This window comes from Pristis pectinata, chromosome 5 (genome assembly GCF_009764475.1).
Source record: "Pristis pectinata isolate sPriPec2 chromosome 5, sPriPec2.1.pri, whole genome shotgun sequence".
Lineage (NCBI taxonomy): Eukaryota > Metazoa > Chordata > Chondrichthyes > Rhinopristiformes > Pristidae > Pristis > Pristis pectinata.
The window spans coordinates 104,194,690-104,215,572 of NC_067409.1; the positions used below are offsets into that span (position 1 = coordinate 104,194,690).

The 20,883-nt window shown below is 41.3% G+C and overlaps 1 protein-coding gene across 1 annotated transcript in view; it reads left to right on the top strand.

The window, feature by feature from the left end:
• Positions 1 to 16,655, top strand: part of LOC127571000 (A disintegrin and metalloproteinase with thrombospondin motifs 16) — a 167,196-nt gene extending 150,541 nt beyond the window's left edge. The window contains exons 20-24 of the mRNA XM_052016972.1: positions 7,240 to 7,444; positions 8,058 to 8,252; positions 9,694 to 9,918; positions 13,665 to 13,812; positions 15,367 to 16,655. Of these exons, the coding sequence (XP_051872932.1) occupies positions 7,240 to 7,444; positions 8,058 to 8,252; positions 9,694 to 9,918; positions 13,665 to 13,812; positions 15,367 to 15,482 (889 nt within the window). The 3' untranslated portion in view covers positions 15,483 to 16,655. The remainder of the gene's footprint in view (positions 1 to 7,239; positions 7,445 to 8,057; positions 8,253 to 9,693; positions 9,919 to 13,664; positions 13,813 to 15,366) is intronic.
• The last annotated feature ends 4,228 nt before the right edge of the window (positions 16,656 to 20,883 follow it).

Genomic DNA, 20,883 nt, shown 5'->3' on the forward strand with positions numbered 1-20,883 from the left:
ACTTTAAGAAAACTCATGTTTTGAAAGGGAAATAATCTGTACTGGGAGATTTGAAAAGAATAATTTGTAATGTTGTCAGTTGGTGAGTGCCTTTTCACTAACTTTTCACCCTTGAAGTAATCACATGCCATCAATTCTGAGCAATTAATCTGTCTGCAGGGATTGGTACTGCAACCTTTATTGTTTGTAATATATATATATAAAAGACTTGGATGAAAACAGGGGGTATGATTAGTAAGTTTGCAGACAACACGAAAATTGATGTTGTAGATAGCAAAGCAGGTTGTCAGATGGAATTTAACCCAGACAAGTGTGAAGTCAAATTCTGATAGAACATATAGAGTAAAAGGCAGAGACCTGAGGATCAGTGATGTGCAGAGACACCTTGGGATGCCAGTCCATAGTTCCCTGAAGGTGGTGACACAGGTGGTAGGGTAGTGTAAAAGATAACTGGTATGCTTGCCTTCATACACCAAGGCATTGAGTATAAAAGTTGGGATGTCATATTACAGTCGTACAAAACATTGGTTAGACCACACTGAGAGTATTGTGTACAGTTTTGGTTGCCACACTACAGGAGGGATTTGGTAGCAAAAGAGAGAGTGTATGCAGAAGATATTATGGTTCCAGGGATTGGATAGGCTGGGTTTATTCTCATGGAACATAGGAGGCTGAGGGGTGACCTTATAGAGGTTTATAAAATTATGAGGGGTAGAGCTAGGATAGATGGTCAGAATCTTTTTCCCAGGGAAGGGGAGTCTAGAATGAGAGGGCACAGGTTTAAGGTGAGAGGGGCGAAATATAAAGGAGATCTGAGGGGTAAGCTTTTCACACAGAGGGTGACAAATATCTGGAACAAGCTGCCAGAGGAGGTAGTGGAGGCAGATACTACTACAACATTTAAAAGGCATTCGGACAGCAACTTGGATAGAGAGCCTAATGCAGGCAATTGGGTTGGCGTAGTATGGCACCATGGTTGGTGTGATGAAGTGGGCTGAAAGGACCCCTTTTATATGCTATACATTTCTATGATTCTACATAGGAAAATTATGACATTTATAATACATCCCTATTACCAGTAATATATCCATTTTGCTTGAAGTTAAACATTAGCATTGTGTGTCCTTGCTAAATGGAAGATAACTCTGCAGGCTACATGATGCAAAAGCTCATTCCTTGTGGTGGCTCATTGACTACTCTGAAGTCACTAATGCTTCTGCCTCATGCACCAGGCCCCTGCACTGACATGATTCTGCAGTCCAAAGCTCTTAATTCAGTTCAATTCAGCATGGCTTTCTGCTGGTAAGCTAGGGCTTCCTGATGGTCAACTATCATGTTGCACAACCACATTAACCTTGGTATTGGTTTATTATTGTCACTTGTACCGAGGTACAGTGAAAAGCTTGTCTTGCATACCGTTCATACAGATCAATTCATTACACAGTGCATTGAGGTAGTACAGGGTAAAAACTATAACAGAATACAAAGTAAAGTGTCACAGCTACAGGGAACTGCATTGCAGGTAGACAATAAGGTGCAAGGTCAAACACGGTAGGTTTTGAGGTCGAGAGTTCATCTCATTGTATAAGGGAACCGTTCAATAGTCTCATCACAGTGGGATAGAAGCTGCCCTTGAGCCTGGTGGTACGTGCTCTCAGGCTCCTGTATCTTCTGCCTGATGGGAGAGGAGAGAAGAGAGAATGACCTGGGTGGATGGGGTCTTTGACTATGCCGGCTGTTTCACCAAGGCAGTGAGAGGTATAGACAGAGTCCATGGAGGGGAGGCTGGTTTCCGTGATGTGCTGGGCTGAGACTTTGAAGTGTCTACTGACCTATCCTACCTTCTTCTGAAATTCTCCTATTATCCATGAATAACCTACTTTTGCACGATCGTTCCTCATGATTGTAGCTCAGTGGAGCAGACCATCGATTATCCCAGCTTCAGTGCCAGTGCAGTCAAGTTCCAGTACTACTTTCCTGACTTTATCTTACCACCTGATATAAAATGACATGTGGCAGTGTTAATGCTGATACCTGTCAGGCTGTTCAATGTACCTCTCAAGGCGTGTTCATGTTTTCCTCTCCACTGATTAACAAGGAAGAATGATTTTAGTTTAACATACTAGGTTAATTTTAAAGCAACTTGGGCAGTCTACCAAAGCCCGGATGTAATCAACTATTGCAACATCAGAAAGCACACTTCTAAGACAGGTGAACCCTTTAATCACATTGAATTCACGAACAATCTGCTGGAGGAACTCAGCAGATCGAGCAGCACCTGCGCGGGGGACAGGGAATGGTCAACGTTTCGGGTCAAAACCCTGCATCAGGATTTCGACACGAAACGCCAACAATTCCTTTCCTCCCACAGATGCTGCTTGACCTGCTGAGTTCCTCCAGTGGATTGTTTGTTGCTCCAGATTCCAGCATCTGCGTCTCTTGTGTCTCAATTACATTGAATTCATTGGTGTAGGAGACCCTAATGTCTGGCTTTCAAGGAGTTTGTTGATGTATTATTTTCAGCTTTTAGTTAGTAGTTAACCCATAGTTACTGGTGGAAGCTAAGAATATGAAACATTGTTGCTGTACAGTCTCCCAGAAAGGATTATTATTACATGGCTATTATCAGTCATTTTGAGATTCTTATCATTGGGTATTTGTGGCATTTATTTTTTTGTCAAGACTTGAGCCACCCCACACCTTCACAAGAACCATGAAATTTGATTCACAACCACAAACCTGCTCATTTTCAGCCAGAACAACACCCAGATGGCTTTTTCACAGCTAACACCTGGGTGAAGTGCCTGAGGGAGATATTCACTCCCAAACAAATATCAGCAATGGTAAGCTTTAAAGAATCCTAACTACACAATGTAATCATAGGATTGTTGAGGCACAGGAGGAGGCAATTCAACTCATCAAACCAGCCCAGCCCTCTACAAAAGTAATCCAGACAGTGTTATTTTGCAGCTCTTGCCCCATAGCCCTGCAATTTCTTCTCCCATTACTTTCTATCCAATTTTCTTTGGAAAAATGAATATTAAATTTGTTTCCACCATCCTTTCAGGAGAATTCCAGATTATGACCAGTAACTGGCTGGTCTGCCCATCTCTTGTCCTCTGTTTCTCAACCCATCCACCAATGGAATTTTATCCCCCTCCCCACACCCACCCCAGTACCAAGATCCTTGATGATTTTGAACATTTTTATCAACTGACATCTCAGCCTTCTCTGCTCTGAGGAGAATAGTTTCAGCTTCAACATGTAACTGAAGTCCTCAGCCTAGGACTGGTCTATTATTCTTTTCTGATTCCTTTCTAGGTTGTTGAAGTCTTTCCTATAATGTAGTGATCAGAATTGGTTGCAATACTCTAGTTGCAGTTGAACTCATATCTTATTGAGGTTCAACATAGCCTCTTTGCTCCTGTGCTCTATTCATTAAGACCAGGATCTTGAATGCTTTTCAAATTACTTTCTCAACCTACCCTGCGATTTTCAGAAATTTGTGCACCTATATATGGGGGTCTCTGTTCCTCCATCCCTTTAGGAATCACATTTTTAAAATTAATGTTTTTTTTTCATTCTTTATCCTTGTGAAACTTCTTAATTGGAAGTGCATCATTTTGGGCCCACTTATTCTCAAGAACTAAAACAAAGGCTGGTGTGATCCTGACTAGAAACTGTCAGTTTCTATTGCAATGCTTCATAAAAGTGAGATTTTTTATTTTCACACAGCCGATCCTTACCAAGTCCCTAATGGAACCTCATTCAGTGAACTTCCATCCATTTGAATTAATAGTAAAAATTCTCAGGCCAGGGGTTCAGTCTTTAACCGTAAAGCACATCAGGTGTACACCAAGTGCCTCCTAGATAGTTAAACCTTCTTGGATTCCAATGGTCAACAGTTCCTAACAAAGTGACAGACAACTCCTTCAGTACTTGCAAAGCCGACTCTCATGCAACATCCAATAGCCACTGTCATTAGCTTCCTTCAGAGCAGGAACAGAAATCATCTCCATCTCATCCTCACCCTCTACTTGTTGTACTCCTAATGGTGAGCTGATATTGCTAAATGTGCAACTTGAGAATCTAATCTCAGCCCTAGCCAAAGTACAGATGAGTTTTAAGAATATTATCTTTTCACACATGGTAATTACTACATTCTTGACATTGAATTCTACTCCAAATCAATCACCAATAAACTTCCATCGAGGATCCCTATAAATAGTATGTGGTGGTGTTCTTCCTGCTACTAAACACCAGGTTCACTGTGCATGCTTAATATATGGCTGGATTTTCGCAGCCCGATTTGACAACTTTGGCGTCAATTCAGCATTGCCTGAGGATTGACACTGCCAACTGTCTACTCAGCATGCTCCTGGCATCCACTGACCTCTGTGACCAATGATCTGAGTAGCATTCACAAAATCCAAACAAAATTGGAAGCAAATGGGCACGTGCTGTTGGACAAGATGGTGCTAAGAAGTTCCATTCCAGTTCCAGTGTAACTTCTCTGTCTCCAATTTAGCTTCTGCAGAACCACTTCCATTTGATGATTCTCTAATAGGAAGCCCATGCCTAATAATCAAAATGTTCACTTGTATCTGCAATGTGCATCTTAAAATCATTCCATAGCTCTTATTTTCTTATTTTATTGAACCTGCATTGTTTTACTGTGGGGTTAACACCATGGAAAGGTGAAAGGATGATTAACATATAGATGGAAGGTCCATGATTATCTGAATAATATTCCTCAAAAGGACCCAGGTGAGGTCATAATGGATAAAGATTAAATTCTGCGATGATGAACAAATACAGGCTTTATGACCCTCTATTGTAGTACTTGGATACACTGAAATTCACTATTGGCAGTTCACACCCTTGTATAGGTTTTCAATGAATCACACCCAATATAACTGATCCAACATCGTTCTAGATGTTTTTTTCTATGGTTCCTCCATGTCAAACCTGGACAAACTCTCTGACATGGGCACACATAATTTCACCTTGTAAGCTCACTGGTCTAGAAACCCAAACAACACAATTTTTACAATGTTATGTAATGGGAAATCATGTATTCTAGGTGTGGAATGTGATCAATATTGCACAGGTTGGCATGATTCTAGAAAACTAGCACATTTTGTTCTAAGTGACCATTGTCGGTCACCTCAAGAGCAAGTAGATTTTAATAACACTGTCCCATGCTGTGACCCCCATCGGAACTCACATTACTTGCCTCCCGACCCCGTCCATGTGGTCCTCATAGACCTCGCCCTCTCTCCCCCCCCCCCCCCCCAAACTGCTGGACAACACAGACCCTGATCCACTGCCCCCACCTGTCAACAGCTGAGTCCTCAAGCTCTGGTGTCCTGATTCCACAGTGAAATCCCATTTTTTCTTTTCATTCCACCAGGATCTGATCCCTAGCCAGCCGCCACCGCTGCCCCAATCAGCCCTCACTCTTTAAGTCAGCCCCACTCACAACCACCACACTTTCCCCCTCCCCATTCCCAGGCCCCTGACCACCAGACTTCTCTCAACCCTTGCTCTCCTGACCCCTGCCTTCCTACAACCACACACATCTGTAACAGTGACTTGCCACTAAGATATTATTGCATCAATAATATAGCCCAACACTGAATCAGTAACCACTGTTTTAACTAATTTCTTACTGTAAGTCTCAGGTTCTTTTCATGAAAACCATGTCTCTTCAATCATCCTTCATTGTCTGTCAGAAACTCTAGGTTGCTTCTTTAACTTTTCATGCAATTCTTCTGTGACATCCTGAAATGGAGGTACCTTACCTTACAGTGCAATGGAAAACAATTGCAGCATTCAAATGCATACTGACCCAGTGAATGTAATCACAGAATTCATTCAGATTCAGCTAACTATGCGGTATAACAAATTGATAATTGCAATAGATTATTGTAAAAGCAGTTAAAATTGGCCTCACCAAGAGAACATAATGGTTCTTCGAGGTGTGACTCCATTTAATTAAATTCGACCAGACGTACTGTGTTCTGTTTGATAGTTATTAGAGCCATTGATCCAGAATGATGCTGCTCATTAACAACAAAAAAATTCTGAATATTAAAGTTTTTCGGGTTTTTAACCCCAAAAGGATTTTAGACAGATAAAAGCCTTACATGGCAAAAACAAAACTAACCTCACTGGCTAAGTTTCAGGCCTGAGATATCTTAATTTTTCCTTTAAATATTGCCAGTCTCATTTGGAACAAATATTACAGGCTGCAAGGAGGTCATTGGTAGGGGAAGATCAGACAGAAGATCTTTGGCTACTTGCTGGCCTGCAGCTAGATGTTGGTGGGGTGGACGGGGTTGTAGTTTGAGAAAGGTGCTGGGGAGACCTGGACTTGTGAAGCCCAGTGGACAGGCTCACAGCCCCACAGAGGAATGTGTCCCACTTGCTCCTTCAATTATTTTATGTCTGCAGATCAACTTTGATTTCTTTTAAGATCCCAATTAAAATACAGTCAGTCTTTTTGAACCTTAATTATGGAGCCATAGTTTGAATAAATTCAACATTCTGCGCTATGAAGCCTTTCAGGGTAGTATTAGAAAAACTATAAAGCAAAGGAGTTGAGAGGCTTTCACCGCACACTCACCTGGTTTCCATCCAGAATGTAGGGTTAAAAGCCATTTTCTCCAATTGAATATTTTTTAAAAATATTTCTAAATCCCAATTCAGTGAGATTGTTCTTATATAAGTTATTAATTAATTGCAGCTAAATGCTACTGTGTATTAAACCAATGTTCATACAAAATTATTACTGTGTCAAATATGATTCCTTTTCAGTTAACTTTACTTTTCAAATCACTGGGAAGCAAGATTTTTTTTCTCACCAATATAATAGTATAAAAATCCATTTGCTTTATCTGAGCAAACTTAAAAAAGAAATCAGCTTGGATGTTTCATTACTTTTTAAACAGGAGAGTAGAATTGAAACTTAAAACTTCAGTATACCTCTGATTTTCTGACATACGTCTGACTGAGTGGGACAAAGGCAAGCTGACTTTGAAGGAAAGAGAGCCATGCATATTTGGTATAACTTGGTTTATTTTGCCCAATGTGCTTCATTCTGTACAAAGCCAGCATTAGTGTGGGATCGGGTAATGATAAGAACAGACGTGACCTTGCATTCCAGGTTTCTGATAACTGTCAGTTTTAATCTTCTACTCTAATTTATGCTTGTGAACTGCTTTGATGTTTCCACAGCTGGGCTGTTGGTGACTGGGGAGAATGCAGCCAAACGTGTGGAAGAGGTGAACAGCACAGACAGGTCCGCTGCACTCGAAGAGTTGCTTACAATAAGCTGGAAGATGTGCACCAGATGTTGTGCCCATTTCCGGTGCCGACCCGAAAGCAAGCGTGCAATACTCGTAACTGTCCACCTGCATGGAGTGTAGGAGCCTGGTCTGAGGTACACATCAAAGCTCTTGGCGAGATAACTACCATTATCACGGATTTAATGAAGACAATCTGAATAGCCTTACCAACACTGACCTAAAGGTTTTAATAGACCCAATGATCCTCGTTGTGATGAAGAACATAACCAATAGCAGATTACAATCAGGATTAGAGGATTTTACCATTTAATTGTAAATTCAGACATAGACTGAAAATATGCAATAATAACCTGAGGGGTGTGTCTGGATAATATCTTCCAGATCTGTGAATTGAGCTATCTTCTGAATCCTATTGCATTCAAGGTCCTATATGTTAAACTTATATGTATTCAGTGCAGTTATCATTTTTCAGTTAGTTGTAGCAGTCCTGCTGTCTAGAAGTAGAGAACATGCACAACCTGAATAGTATGCTGCAATTTGTGAAGTGTTGCAAACGTCCCCTGCACCAGCACAGAAAGGTCCAAAGGAAGAGCAATTGGCATCCATTGAATCTTTTGCAACCGCTGACGATTATAGTTCTACTCTGTGGTTGCAGTTATGTCTGCAGCATGTGTGACAAGTCCTTTAGCACATTATTGGAGAAGGAGCATCTCTTAAAGCCAATCTCACATTTTGCTTTCTCTCCAGTGTTCCCGAACATGTGGGAAAGGATGGAGGAAGAGGAGTGTTGTTTGTAAGAGCACACATCCTACTCCAGGCACTCAGATTCTGCATGGGAGTGCTTGCAAAGCCCAGCCAAAACCCAAGACCCAGGAAGCCTGCCTGCTGAAGCGTTGTCATAAACATCGCAAAATGCAGTGGTTTATTTCTACATGGACTGAGGTACGGTAACCACCCCAAACAGACAACAGATTTATGCATGGCTCAAGCAATAATTGCAAATAATGGATAACCAGCAATGATTCAATGCAAGATAAGATACTTATTTATTAGTCACGTGTACATAAAAACACGCAGTGAAATGCATCTTTTTGCATTACTGAGAATGTGCTGGGGGGCAGCACGCAATTGTTGCCACTCTTCCAGCGCCAACAGTGCATGTCCACAGCTCCTAACCTGTACGTCTTTGGAATGTTGGAGGAAACCAGAGCACCCGGAGGAAACCCACGCAAACACGGGGAGAACATAGAAACTCCTTACAGACAGCGGCGGAATTGAACCTGGGTCACTGGCACTGTAATAGCGTTACACTAACAGCTACATATTTTGCTTTCTGCACTATGTAATTGAAAATCATTTTTTTTTACAAGTTTAGTATGACAGTGACTATTTTATGCCACCTTAGAGACTTCACTAGGGACTTCAGGGCATGAGCCTTCCAACTTGTTACAATTTCTTCACGGGAGGTACATGGGATGAGACCTTTTCCTGTACAATGTTCCTTTGGAGCACTGAGGATAAACGTGGACCATGTTGTCTCGGGAACACCTGTCAGGGGACATTCAAAGAACAGAGAACATTACAGCACTGTACAGGAACAACATAGCCTCACTAGTTCAGCACGGGCACCCATCAAGTGAGTTAGCAACTTATCTTCATCCTTCACCTGCCTCAACCACACTGCAGTGACTTCCTCCCCCCACACTATCATCAAGATCAATCTGCCACTCCACCACATCCCAAGAGAAGGTCCCAAACCCCCAGTGTTCTACTCTGTCCTCCCTGCACACCCACCATCCAAATCTCTGCTGGTGCCAGATTACTTATTCTTCCTCAATACCCATTCCCAAAATCCAGCCAGCAAACTATCACTGCTGAGTTTAAAGTCCAGCCATGATCTTGTTGAATGGCAAAGTAGGCACTGGGGTCCAAAAAACCTGCTCCTACGTCTATTTCTTATTCTTATGACTCAGTTCACTATTATTCACACAGCCACCAAAAATAAAGAATGTGTACCATTTGACCAATGTCCAATGACAAATCAGTGAAGACAATGAGCAAAGAAGGTTTCAAAATAGGAGCTTGAAAATTAGCATGGAAAATTATATACCCTGTGTCCCGGTCTCCAACCTATGGTCTTATTTTAAATTCAAGCAGAAACATTGGAAGCAAGCAGAAAAACTGCAGGGATGGATCTTCACCCGTCAGGGTTGAACACCCTGCTTTATTTTCCTTTCACGTGGCAGCTGCTTTCTATGTCCAGTCTTGCTGAAGTTGCCTCCTTGCCCTGTTTTATTCTGAAGTTCATAAATGTACCATTGTCCGGAAGCTTAAGTTATATTCCTCCTTTGTTATTTTGTTTTCCTCCTCTTTTATTTTCCAGTGCTCTGTAACTTGTGGTAAAGGGATTCAGAAGAGACACTTAAAGTGTGCAGACAAAGACACTTCTGGAAAATACAAAGAATTTGCTCACAAAAGATGTAATCACTTGCCAAGACCCAACCTGGAGCTGGAGAGAGCCTGTGTTCTACGAGCATGTCCCAAACCACCAAATGAGGCAGCTTTCAGCAATGCACTGACAAGCTGGTACGCCTCACCCTGGTCTCAGGTAGGGGCATGTCCGTACTCCAATAACATTTGCTCAGTCTTTGTCATGAATCAAGTGGAAGGATGGTAGCTTTGGTCATGGACATATCATAGGTTTAGTTCCATCATCTTACATAATGATGTGGAATTAAACCCAAATTTAATGGGAGAACTTCACCAGCAATTGTAATTAGGATGAAACTTAAGGTTACAGTTATACTGTAATGATTTCTCCAAAGAAATTCATTTCAGTTGTGAATAGGTTTCTAAATTACAAGGAACCATCAGCCTCAGAATTAGCAGAGACATTTTTAATCTTGGAAGTATCTGAAGGTCACATTGAAGGGTCAGTGAATTGCTAGCAAGGACCAATACTGGGACCAGCGAGTTACACCCACCAGCAGAGCCAGTACAGGGATCAGTGAGTCAAGCCCATCATGAGGGGCAGTGCTGGGATTAGTGAGTTAAGTTCAATGGCGAGGACCTGTACAGAGGTCAGTTGAGTTACTCTACCAGCAAGGACCTGTACAGGAACCAGTGAGTGCCTCTATCAGCTGCTGCCAGCAAACTAACATCTATCACTATCCCTTGCTGCCGTCAGCATACTGAAGGCTCTGAAATATTTTAAACTAAAACTGAGTTCACTGGTTAGCCAGTTCCAGAATTAGTTATAGTGTCGAATCACCTATTTATTTCTGTCAGGCTTTTATTGCTGTGCCTTCACTTAATTGAGATTGGATAAATTTACAGCAGCTAAAATTAATTTACTAATATCTGGATGCCCACTTGTCATGGCCATTTTTTGATTTAAGATGAGATAAGATATTTATTTATTAGTCAAATGTGCATCGAAACACAGTGAAATGCGTCTTTTTGCATTACTGAGAATGTGCTGGGGGGCAGCATGCAAGTGCTTTAGCAGATTTCGTACTTCCACCACAGAGCCTTGCCCTTTGGGGGGGGGCCCATCTGGGAACTGGGGCATGGGGTCTATGGACACAGCTGCATAATTTCTGCACCCTAGTGGATAAAAGTCAAACCATGTGTTTGTAAGATCCAATTATTTGCCTTGGGAGAAATTGCCCAGAAATACTCAAGGTTTGTTTGGACATAATATACTTACAAATTTTGTTAACCTTTTAAGATATACCAAGGTGAAAATGCATCGTTGGGAATTGCAGTCTGACTGCAAACTCAAATCTTAGTGGCACAGAATCAGACAGTAACTTTCATCTTGTACAGGAGAGCTCCTTGCTTGGTCAAAACTGGGCAGTTGAAATAATTTCCCAACCCATCTGGATATTGTGTTCCACTTAGGCTGTGACTACCAGGATACTGTGGGTGACACCGTTGTGGAATTAGATGCCTCTAATTTAGTTTCTCAGATGGCTCTAATTTAATACCTGTGTGTTGATATGACTCTGGAACACTAGGTTTTAATGCAAGGAAGCAAATTCTGTGTAGTCTCAGCACTGGGTGCTGCATTGTTAGACAACGGGATTCTGTGGCAGTAGGATGGAGAATTGAAGTGACAAACAACTGGAAGCCCAGAGTACCTACTGCATTGAACACAGGTGCAGTGCATAATGATCACCCAGTCTGCACTGGTTTCTCCAGTGTAGAGAGACCACATTGTGAGAGCTGTATGTGGTTCACCCGATTGGAAGAAGTGCGAGCATTTCACAGCCTTCATGTCCTTTCGCAACAAACAATCTGCAGGAGGAACCCAGCAGGTTGAGCACCATCTGTACGGGAAAGGAATTGTTGGCATTTCCCTGTATCAGGACCGGGGAAGAGGGGAAGCAGTGAGTCAGGAGCCTGTGATTATTGGTGGACTGAAGGGTAGAAGATGACAGGCAGGTTGTACCAGGTACGGGAGCGGAAGTGGGGGGGGGGGGGGGGGGGGGGGAGCTGGAGTTGGGAGACAGCGGCAGATGATAGATGGAGCAAGGTGGGAGGAGGGGAGGGTGACAAGCAGGAGCGCAAAAGGCCACCACTGCCAGAACCTGAGAAGTAGAGGTGAGAATGGGAATTATTAGGGGAGAGGTAAATGGCAGATGGAACTAGAACCATATAGGAGAGGGGAGTGGGGGAGCCTGTGGGTGAACTGTGTGTGGAGGAGCAGGGGTGGGAAAGGGGACAAAAATGGGAGGACCAGAAAGAGAGAGGGGTTGGAAATGGGGGATAAAAAACACTGGACGGGAGGATTACCTAAAAGTGGAAAACTCAAAGTGCATGCCCTTGGGTTGTAGATTACCCAGGCGGAACGTGAGGTATCGTTTCTCTAGTTTGCATTAAACCTCACCCTGGCAGTGGAGAAGGCCAAGGATGGACAGATCGACGTGGGAATGGGAAAGGGAATTGAAATGGTATGCCACGAGGAGCTCAGGATGGCCATTGTGGACAGAGAGTATGTGTTCTGCAAAATAGTTGGCAGTCTGCACTTGGTCTCGCCAATTTAGTGAAGGCAACAATGCAGTAGACAGGGTTAGAGGAGGTAAACATGAATATTTGCCTCACTTGGAAGGGCTTTTTAGGTCCCTGGATGGTAGTGAGGGAGGAGGTGCAAGAACAAATGTTACACCTCCTGCGATTGAGCAGGTCAGGGAGACGCGGAGGGAGTGGTCTCTGCGGAAGGCGGAAAGGGGTGGGGAGGAGATGTGGCTGGTGGCGTGCTCTTGCTGCAGCTGGCTGAAGTGTCGAAGGACGATATACTGGATGCAGAGGCTTGTAGGGTGAAAGGTGAGGACTAGGGGAACTATCTCCGTTCTGTCTGGAGGGAAGCGGGGTGAGAGCAGAAGTACAAGGAGCAGAAGAGATCCAACAGCAGGCTCCATCAACCGCAGTAGAAAGGGGAAGCAGTGTTTCCTTGAAAAGGAGGCCATTTCAGATGTCCCAGAATGGAAGGTCTCATCCTGAGAACAGATGGGGCGGAGACAGAGAAACTGAGAGAAAGGGATGGCATCCTCATAAGAGACGATGGGAGGAGGTGTAGTCTAAGTAGCTGTGGGAGTCGGTGGGTTTATTGTAATTATCAGTGGATAGTTTGTCTCCTGAGTGGGAGACAGAGAGATCTAGAAAAGGGAGAGAAGTGTCAGAAATGGTCCATGTGAATTTGAGAGCAGGGTGGAAATTAATGTTGAAGGTGATAAAATTGAGTTCCTTTGTTTTTCTTCTCTCTGTGCTGACCTCATTAACCTATCAACCAGAGAACTTTTTCAACAGCTTAACCCCACAGCAAATCTGCACTCGCCCTATCAGAGAGATCCCCTTTGTCATATCCCTCGTTTCCTTACCCTCTCTCTGCAACTTAAAACCAACTTGTCTCCTTCCTAGTTCTGACAAAGGATTTTTGACGTGAAAAGCTAGTTCTGCTTCTCTTTCCACAGATGCTGCCTGACTTGCCGAGTGTTTCCAGCATTTTCTGTTTTGAGTTCTTCTGTGAATTATTTGGTTTGGTTTGGTGACAATTATCAAGAATAGTGCATTAAAAGTTAATTCTGTTTTCAGTTCTTTTTTTAATGTGAACGTTTGGTTGTTTTGTCCAAAGAGCAGATTGCCTCTGACATGGATGTGAACATGCACCACTTACCTGTGTCTAACAGACACACGTTATAATAATACACAGAAAATGCTGGAACCAGCTCATTTTCTGTTTTTATTTCCAGTGTCTCCAGTCTTTTGATATCCATGATATAACACCATCAATAAGTTTTATGTTTTTCTTACAGAAACCTAGTGACAGACTGATGTTTTAATGTTTTCCAGTGCTCAGTAAGCTGTGGCGGAGGGGTGCGAGCCCGTGCAGTACACTGTCTTGCGTATGGCAGACCTACCTCAGGCTGTCTTCTGCATCAAAAACCTGCCTCGACAGAAGCTTGCAACACCAATTTCTGTCCTGTACCTGAAAAGAAAGGTGAGAACACAAAGAACATTTTGTACGGATAACCCTTCTACGATGTACTCCTTCTGGAAATAAAGCTACAATATTTGTCTGCACATTTTTAAAATAATTTAAAACACCTAATTATAGAAACTTATCATACATCATAATGGTTTTCAAATTAGAAAGTCCATAATGTCACTTAACCAATCATATTTCCATGTGGTCTTTGGCCATATAACCTGCATGGATTTAGCCATAACTCCGGTAGTATTTATTTCTGATAGTCAGTAACTCATTTGTCTGTTGGTACATGTTTATAATACTTTCTAAATGAACGTATTTAAATTTAATGGGTTGGTTACTATTCCCAAGTTCAAAGGTAGCCGTGGTCCCTTCTCCCTCTCTCTGAAAAATTGTTCAGGTGGAAATTAGGTATTGATTATTTTAGTTATTTTGACAAATTTGCATTTTTGAAGTGTGGCCCAACATGCAAGACTAGAAGTCTAATAAATCAGTTGCTATAATGCAGAAATAAAGTGCACATTTGTCATTTTGGTTTCCCCAGTGGCCCATAAGTGAGGAAGACTTGCAATGATTTTATACCAAAGTAGTAAATGTTAAGGTGCACACATGTGCAACCCCTTGGTGGTGTGGACCACTCATGCAGAATCAAGCCTTCACAGTGCTTGAGGATAAGTTCATAATGGGAGTGTTGACTGAGCAAAAGTCTGGAATTGGAAACCCACATCAAATAATCCTCCCTTCAGGTCCACCCCCCAACACCACAGCTGATCACATCCTTCCTCCCCTGACAATGCCCCACAGCTGACTATGACAATCCCAATACTTCCCCCACCATTGCAACTCCTGATCAAGGCCTTGACACCACCCCACACACCAGCTGATGCTCTAACAACAGTGCCCCAGCATGTCTTGTCACTGACCCCAACACCCCATAGCGGCCCACAAAGCAGAACCAAAAAGTACCTGTTTTCCTGCACTATGATAGAACAATTGGCACAAATATTACAGTCATGCACACAATAACATTTTGCAGCGATGAACGCCCGAGAAGTTTGTTTCCTGGCCTGCTGCATGCCTCCACAATGCAGCCCTCCAGGTGAAATAGAGAACTCAGGACCTCAGTGCTTCAGTTATGCTTATCTGAATGTGCAGGAGCTCTCCTCATGGTTTCACATCAAAACCCGGGCAATTAACTGGCCACAGTTCAACCCCTTTTCAAGGACATTGCTTATCCCTTTCTCCCACCAATTCCTTCATGGCCCCCACAACTTTCCAATGGCTGCATTCCCTCTTCTACTGAAGGATGGGAAATTGTCAGAGGGATCTATAAGTGATGAAAACCATGGATACATGTTTGGAGAGAAAAGTGCAGTGTGGAATGCATACCAAGCCACAGTATAGTAGTGTGAGCTTTATGCCCCTTGAAAGTCACCTGCAATACATTTCAGGAGAGAAAAGGGAAGAACTTAATATCTGCTGAATGGTGCAGCATTTACAAATGTGTGCGAGTAATTAACTGTTCTGTTTTCTTTCCTCTCTCCCATGTTGACACAACCAAAGATGTTTTTTGCAAGGATTATTTCAACTGGTGCTACCTGGTGCCACAGCATGGCGTTTGCAGTCACAAGTTCTACGGCCAGCAATGTTGCAAATCATGCTCCAAGTCAAATATATAAAAGAACCTACGAATGAATTGAATTTTCATATGAACGAACTGCAGATTTTAATTTGTGTTGCGTCTGATGACTGAAGAAGTAAAGACTGTCAAGACTTTAGCTTACACGTGAGACCTGGCATCATTCTACTCATCAACAAATGTGGTAAAAGACAGTTTTGTTTTATATTTTACCACCACCAGATCAGTGTAACCTTTGCAGCTCTGTCCATATTGGATCCTTAGATTCCCAGGTGACAGTGAACAATAACTAACTGAACAATATCAAGGACTTAAATGAAAGAATGGAAGAGATTACCATCTAAAACTTACTCAAACTGAGTCTTTTAATTGACCTATAAAATGTGGCCATGTATAATGAACTGAGCAAAGACCTTAAAAACCAGGAGGCAATTAACATACTGTGTAAATGAGGGCAGAGAACAGGGTGGGTTTGGAGGGGTGCAGTGGGGTTGGAAAGATAGGTGAAGTGAATTTTCCCAGCTTATTTATTTTACCTCATTTAGATCAATTGATGACCATTAATGAAAACGCACTGTGCTAAACTAAAACTACTGTAGCTAATATGCCATTGTAGTGAGCCCTATACCCACTGGTTTAAAGAAGTGTTGGCCTTTAAGTGATTCAATGGTGCTATTCTTTTTAAAGACCCGTAAGAGCATGTAGCTGTTAATTATTAAATCATACTCTCAAAATATATATTTAAATCTGTAGAAGCAGATACAAGTGGACTATTTTGAGAGACGAGATAATAATTACTTCAGTGCATGGCAGGAATTTGAAGGTATTTTATTTATTTATCAGACTGATAGGTCTTTTTAGAACTGGTGGTCATTGTTATTGAAAATGAAGTTCCACTCTGTGCACTACAGCTAATTGTGTGCCATGACTGGGAGAGAGCCAGAGACCGACTTTAATCTGTGTCATTCTTTTTAAAGTATCATTCATTATAGTACTTTCACATTATTATTGTTGAGCTTCATGGTACCACTAAATTAACAATGGTGCTTTCAATTGCAACCTTAGTAGAATTTTTTTAAAAAGCAAAAGTTCTAATTTATTTACAATTATCTTGCAAATTTGTTGATATTTTTGCCTTTTGCAAAAAAGCAATGCACAGTTTAAATAATCAGAATTGTTGAAGTACCATGGTTACTTTAAACTTTATGCAATTCTGTGCAAAAATACTGTAAAAGTTTTTCACCCAGCTGTGAGAAAAATATTTATGTTTTTATGGAGTTTTGTAATAAAATTTCACTAAAAATGTGATAGTTTCTGTCTTTACTATGCATCTGTAAACTTGAGAATTTCTAAAATGTATGACTTTGATTCTTGCTTGACACAAGGCCATTAATTCAGATCATGGGACATTTTAAGGTGTAGAGTGTATAGAGGATTTCTCTGAGTAAAATATCCAAAATGGTTCAGATGGAAAATTTTCAGTCTTCAGCAAACCACACTCCCCGATGAGCTCAAATGTTCGTCAGATAATTGTGATGTCATGTACTTATCAATAAGTACAATGAAGGTATCCTATATTTAAAGCTAACAATCAGAAATATGCATGTGTTACAATTTCCCCTTGCCTTTAAGACATTGCAACTGCTAGATGTCACAGATCTCCAATACATTTACTCTTCCTCCCCCCCCCCCCCCCCCCCCCATCTACTTAAGAGGCTAGTGTTCAGATCATGGCTCGAAATGGAAGTTAAGATGACAAGTGAATTGTCTTGTGGAAGTCTTTTAGTGGACAGAAGGCTAAGAGGCTACTGGCTTTGATTCATCTCTTAATTACCCTAAGGCCTTAGATATCAAAAGCTTGGCATGCACTGTGTAAAGTATAATTTCTGCGCTAAGCATTAGTATTCTATTGTAATAAATTATATACAATAGACAGAAAAATTGTTTCATTTCAAAACCTTTTAAGAGAATGATTCCTTATTTAGACTGCAAAAGCCCCGGATACAAGTAGTCGGTAAATATTGCACTACTGACAATATTTTTTGGAAGGAAAAAGACATTTCATTGCCATACAACTTAAACCATTAATAACCAGGAATAAATGAAATAATTTCCTGTAAAATATTCTAGGATATCCCATTAATATACAATCTCTAATAACTGCTTTGGATACAACTGTACACCCTGAGTGATGTTTAAAATACATGGAAATCAGACAAAAGCTGCAGATGCTGGAAATATGAAATGAAAACAGAAAAAGCTAGAAGGTCAGGCAGCATCTGCGGGGAGTGCAGTTATTTCTAATAAAGAGTTATTGAGCTGAAGCATACTCTCCACAGATGCTGCCTGACCTGCTGGGTATTTCCAGTACTTCGTTTTTAAAAATACGTGGTTAGAATTAAAGCTTATCTATTCAGAAGTCCATCAAACAATGGCAATGCCTGCTCATTTAATCACCCCACTAGTTAACCTCTTACCAGTGGTATCTTTTTTTAAAAAAATAATTATTGCACAAAGTCCATCTCTGAAGACTGGTGATTGCTGTACTACCATTGAGTTCACTAAGCAAAAATTCACAATGATGTTTTTATATTAGTGAATTTTCTCCTTTTAAAATTCCTTCCACACTTTCAATGTGGAAGACTAAAATATAAAAATGTGTTTCTGTTTGCCATTCCATAGATGACACAAGTCCTTAGCAAGTGGCAACCTGACGTGATCCATGATCTTGGGAAATCCAAGAGCAGACATGCTTATTATTTTATCAAGGGCTATTAAGAAACTAAGCCATGGGAGCAGGATTAAGGCATGCAGTTCTTTTTTACAACCGTTCCACAATTCATTAAGATTGTGGCTGATTTTCCACTTCAGTGCCATTTACCAGCAATCTCCCCCATAACCCTTGATTCCTTTAATGTACAGAAATCTATCAATCTGTGTTTTGGATATTTATAATGGCTGAGCTTCAATGGACGTTCACAGTAGAGAATTCCAAAGATTCTCCACCCTTGGAATGAAGAAATTTCTGTTTACTCCAAGAGAAACCTACCCCTTTACTCTGTAGCTATGTCCTCTAGTCCTACAGTCTTCAATCAGAGGAAACATTTTCCCTGCATCCAGCGTGCCTAGCCCTTTAAGAATCCTGTATGTTTTGATGAGATCTCATTCTTATAAACTCTACAGCATACAATTCCAGTCTACTCATTCTGTCTTCATATGACAAACACGCTCTCCCTGAAACCAGTCTAGTGAATCTTCACTGCACCTTCTTAGGTAAGGAGACCCAAACTGTACAAATATATCAGGCACAGTCTCACTTGTACAACTGTAAGTAGATAAGCACCTAAAAAGTAATGGCGATACCAGATAACAGCATGGTGATCCTTTGAACTGATGCTTCATTATGATGCCTTCGGTACTGTAGGGTAAAAGTTTAGACCCAAGACAACTCCACGGTCACCTGTACACTCTGAGCCACATCTCAGGAATTATTTGCTTAATATTTATTACCAGTTTTAAGTTGTGGGCCCAAAAGAGGCTATTTTGAGCATAGTTACACAACTGGTCAATGAAATCTACCCATTGCAATTGTATTGACAAATATAACCGGTACTTTTAGTTAATAATACATTTGTGTATGCATGTTGCATTAAATCCTAATCATTGGGTTACTGCAATTTTCATTTAATTTTCTAATCATTAAGTAACCATTCCAGTAAATGCATAATACTCTATTTATTGGTTAACTTCAGTAAATTCCTGTTTGGTGGCATTACACACAGTAAACCATTCTCTTTCCTATCTATCTCTGAATTCTTTGGTTCAGTGCTTTTTCTCCTTCATTTATATCTCTATTTTTCTCTTTTGTTTCATTGTACACTTGTCGTCTCTCTGGCCCTGCCCTGTTTACAATCCTGTTGATTATTCTGTAGTTGTTCCATTCACCAGCAGATGGAGTTACATAGAGGTTTCCAAAGGTAAGTAAACAGATATTCCTGGTGTTTGGTGTACCCTCATTAACAACACCCATCCCTTCCCCCCAGCACACACACAGAGGAGCCAAAAGTATCAGTTTTCAGTCACCAATATCAAAGGGAGGAAGTTGGAGCATCAGAAAGTTGCACTTATGGGTCTTTCTTTTGCCACCTGTAGAGACTTAACACCGATTCCAATTCTCTCAATTTAAAGATTGATCAACAGTGCAAAAATAAGTGAGAAACCTTTCAAGAGCAGGTGAAAGTAACTCTGCACTTCCATTTCTCTCTGTTCAGCAGGGCAGCATCATACTCCACTTCATAAAAGCACTCACAACTCTTCACGCTGGCTAGGAGAACTTGCAATTTCTTTAACACATCAGTTTCTTGCACAGTTCCAGAACACCTTCCTTCACTCTCTAATAGACCCCATTACCTCTCCCATCACATTTCTTCACTGACTTCTTCATTGCCACTTGGGCAACCTTCCATTTGGCTATTGCTGTTCAATGATCTGTAAGATTCTCTGGTGTCCTTGACCGAGGCTCCCTCCCAGATTTTATTCTTGTTAGAAACAGGCACATGTACTTGAACTTGATGGATTCCAAGATAAAGCTGACACCTCAAAGGATACTAGTTTCTGAGAGTGAACGAGAAGGAAATACATTCAAGAAATGCTGGAAATATTGACCAGGTCAGTTCTGATGAAGGGTCTTCGATCTGAAACATTAATTCGGTTTCTCTTCCCACAGATGCGGCATGACCTGCTGAGAATTTCCAGAATTTTCTGTTTTCGTTTTAGATTTCCCTCACCTGCACTTGTTTTTATTTTGATTTTCACTTACTTATAGAAATATATTCACCTTCCTGACTTAGGGGAGTGGGAAATGTTTGTACTCTAAGGTTAAAGTGAAATGCAGGAAGTGTTTAGAACTTATATCTTTCCAAAATGTTCTTTACTGGTCAGGTTTTGTAAATGGGTAACTGGCTGCTCTTGATTATATTTTCTTCTTCCTCTTTTACTCATTTAATATAATCTCATACAACATCCATGGTAACAAGAGACGGCTTGGACCATTGAATATGTGTTGTGTCCACTATCTCCCGTTACATACTGGGCTTGTGGCTCTGCCCAAATCAGCCCCACCCTTAACCGGTCTTTGATGGCGGAATCCAACATTGCCAGCCCTGTGTGGCACACTGTTAAGTATCACTCTACATGGGGAAAAATGTTTAAGGGTGCAGAAACTGAAAGATTACTTTGATTCAAAGCTGTTAGAAATAACTGAAAGCTACAAGTTTGGGGCGAGGAGCCAAAAACAGGGCAAGACAGTTTGTGAGGACATTGTTTCATTAAAGAGCTTAAACTTGCATTGTGACTTTTGGATCTTGCCCTACATGATTAGTTTGTGGTAGACTGAAAGATGAATGAATTCAGTCAAAGATGCTGAGCATGCAAAACCTGAC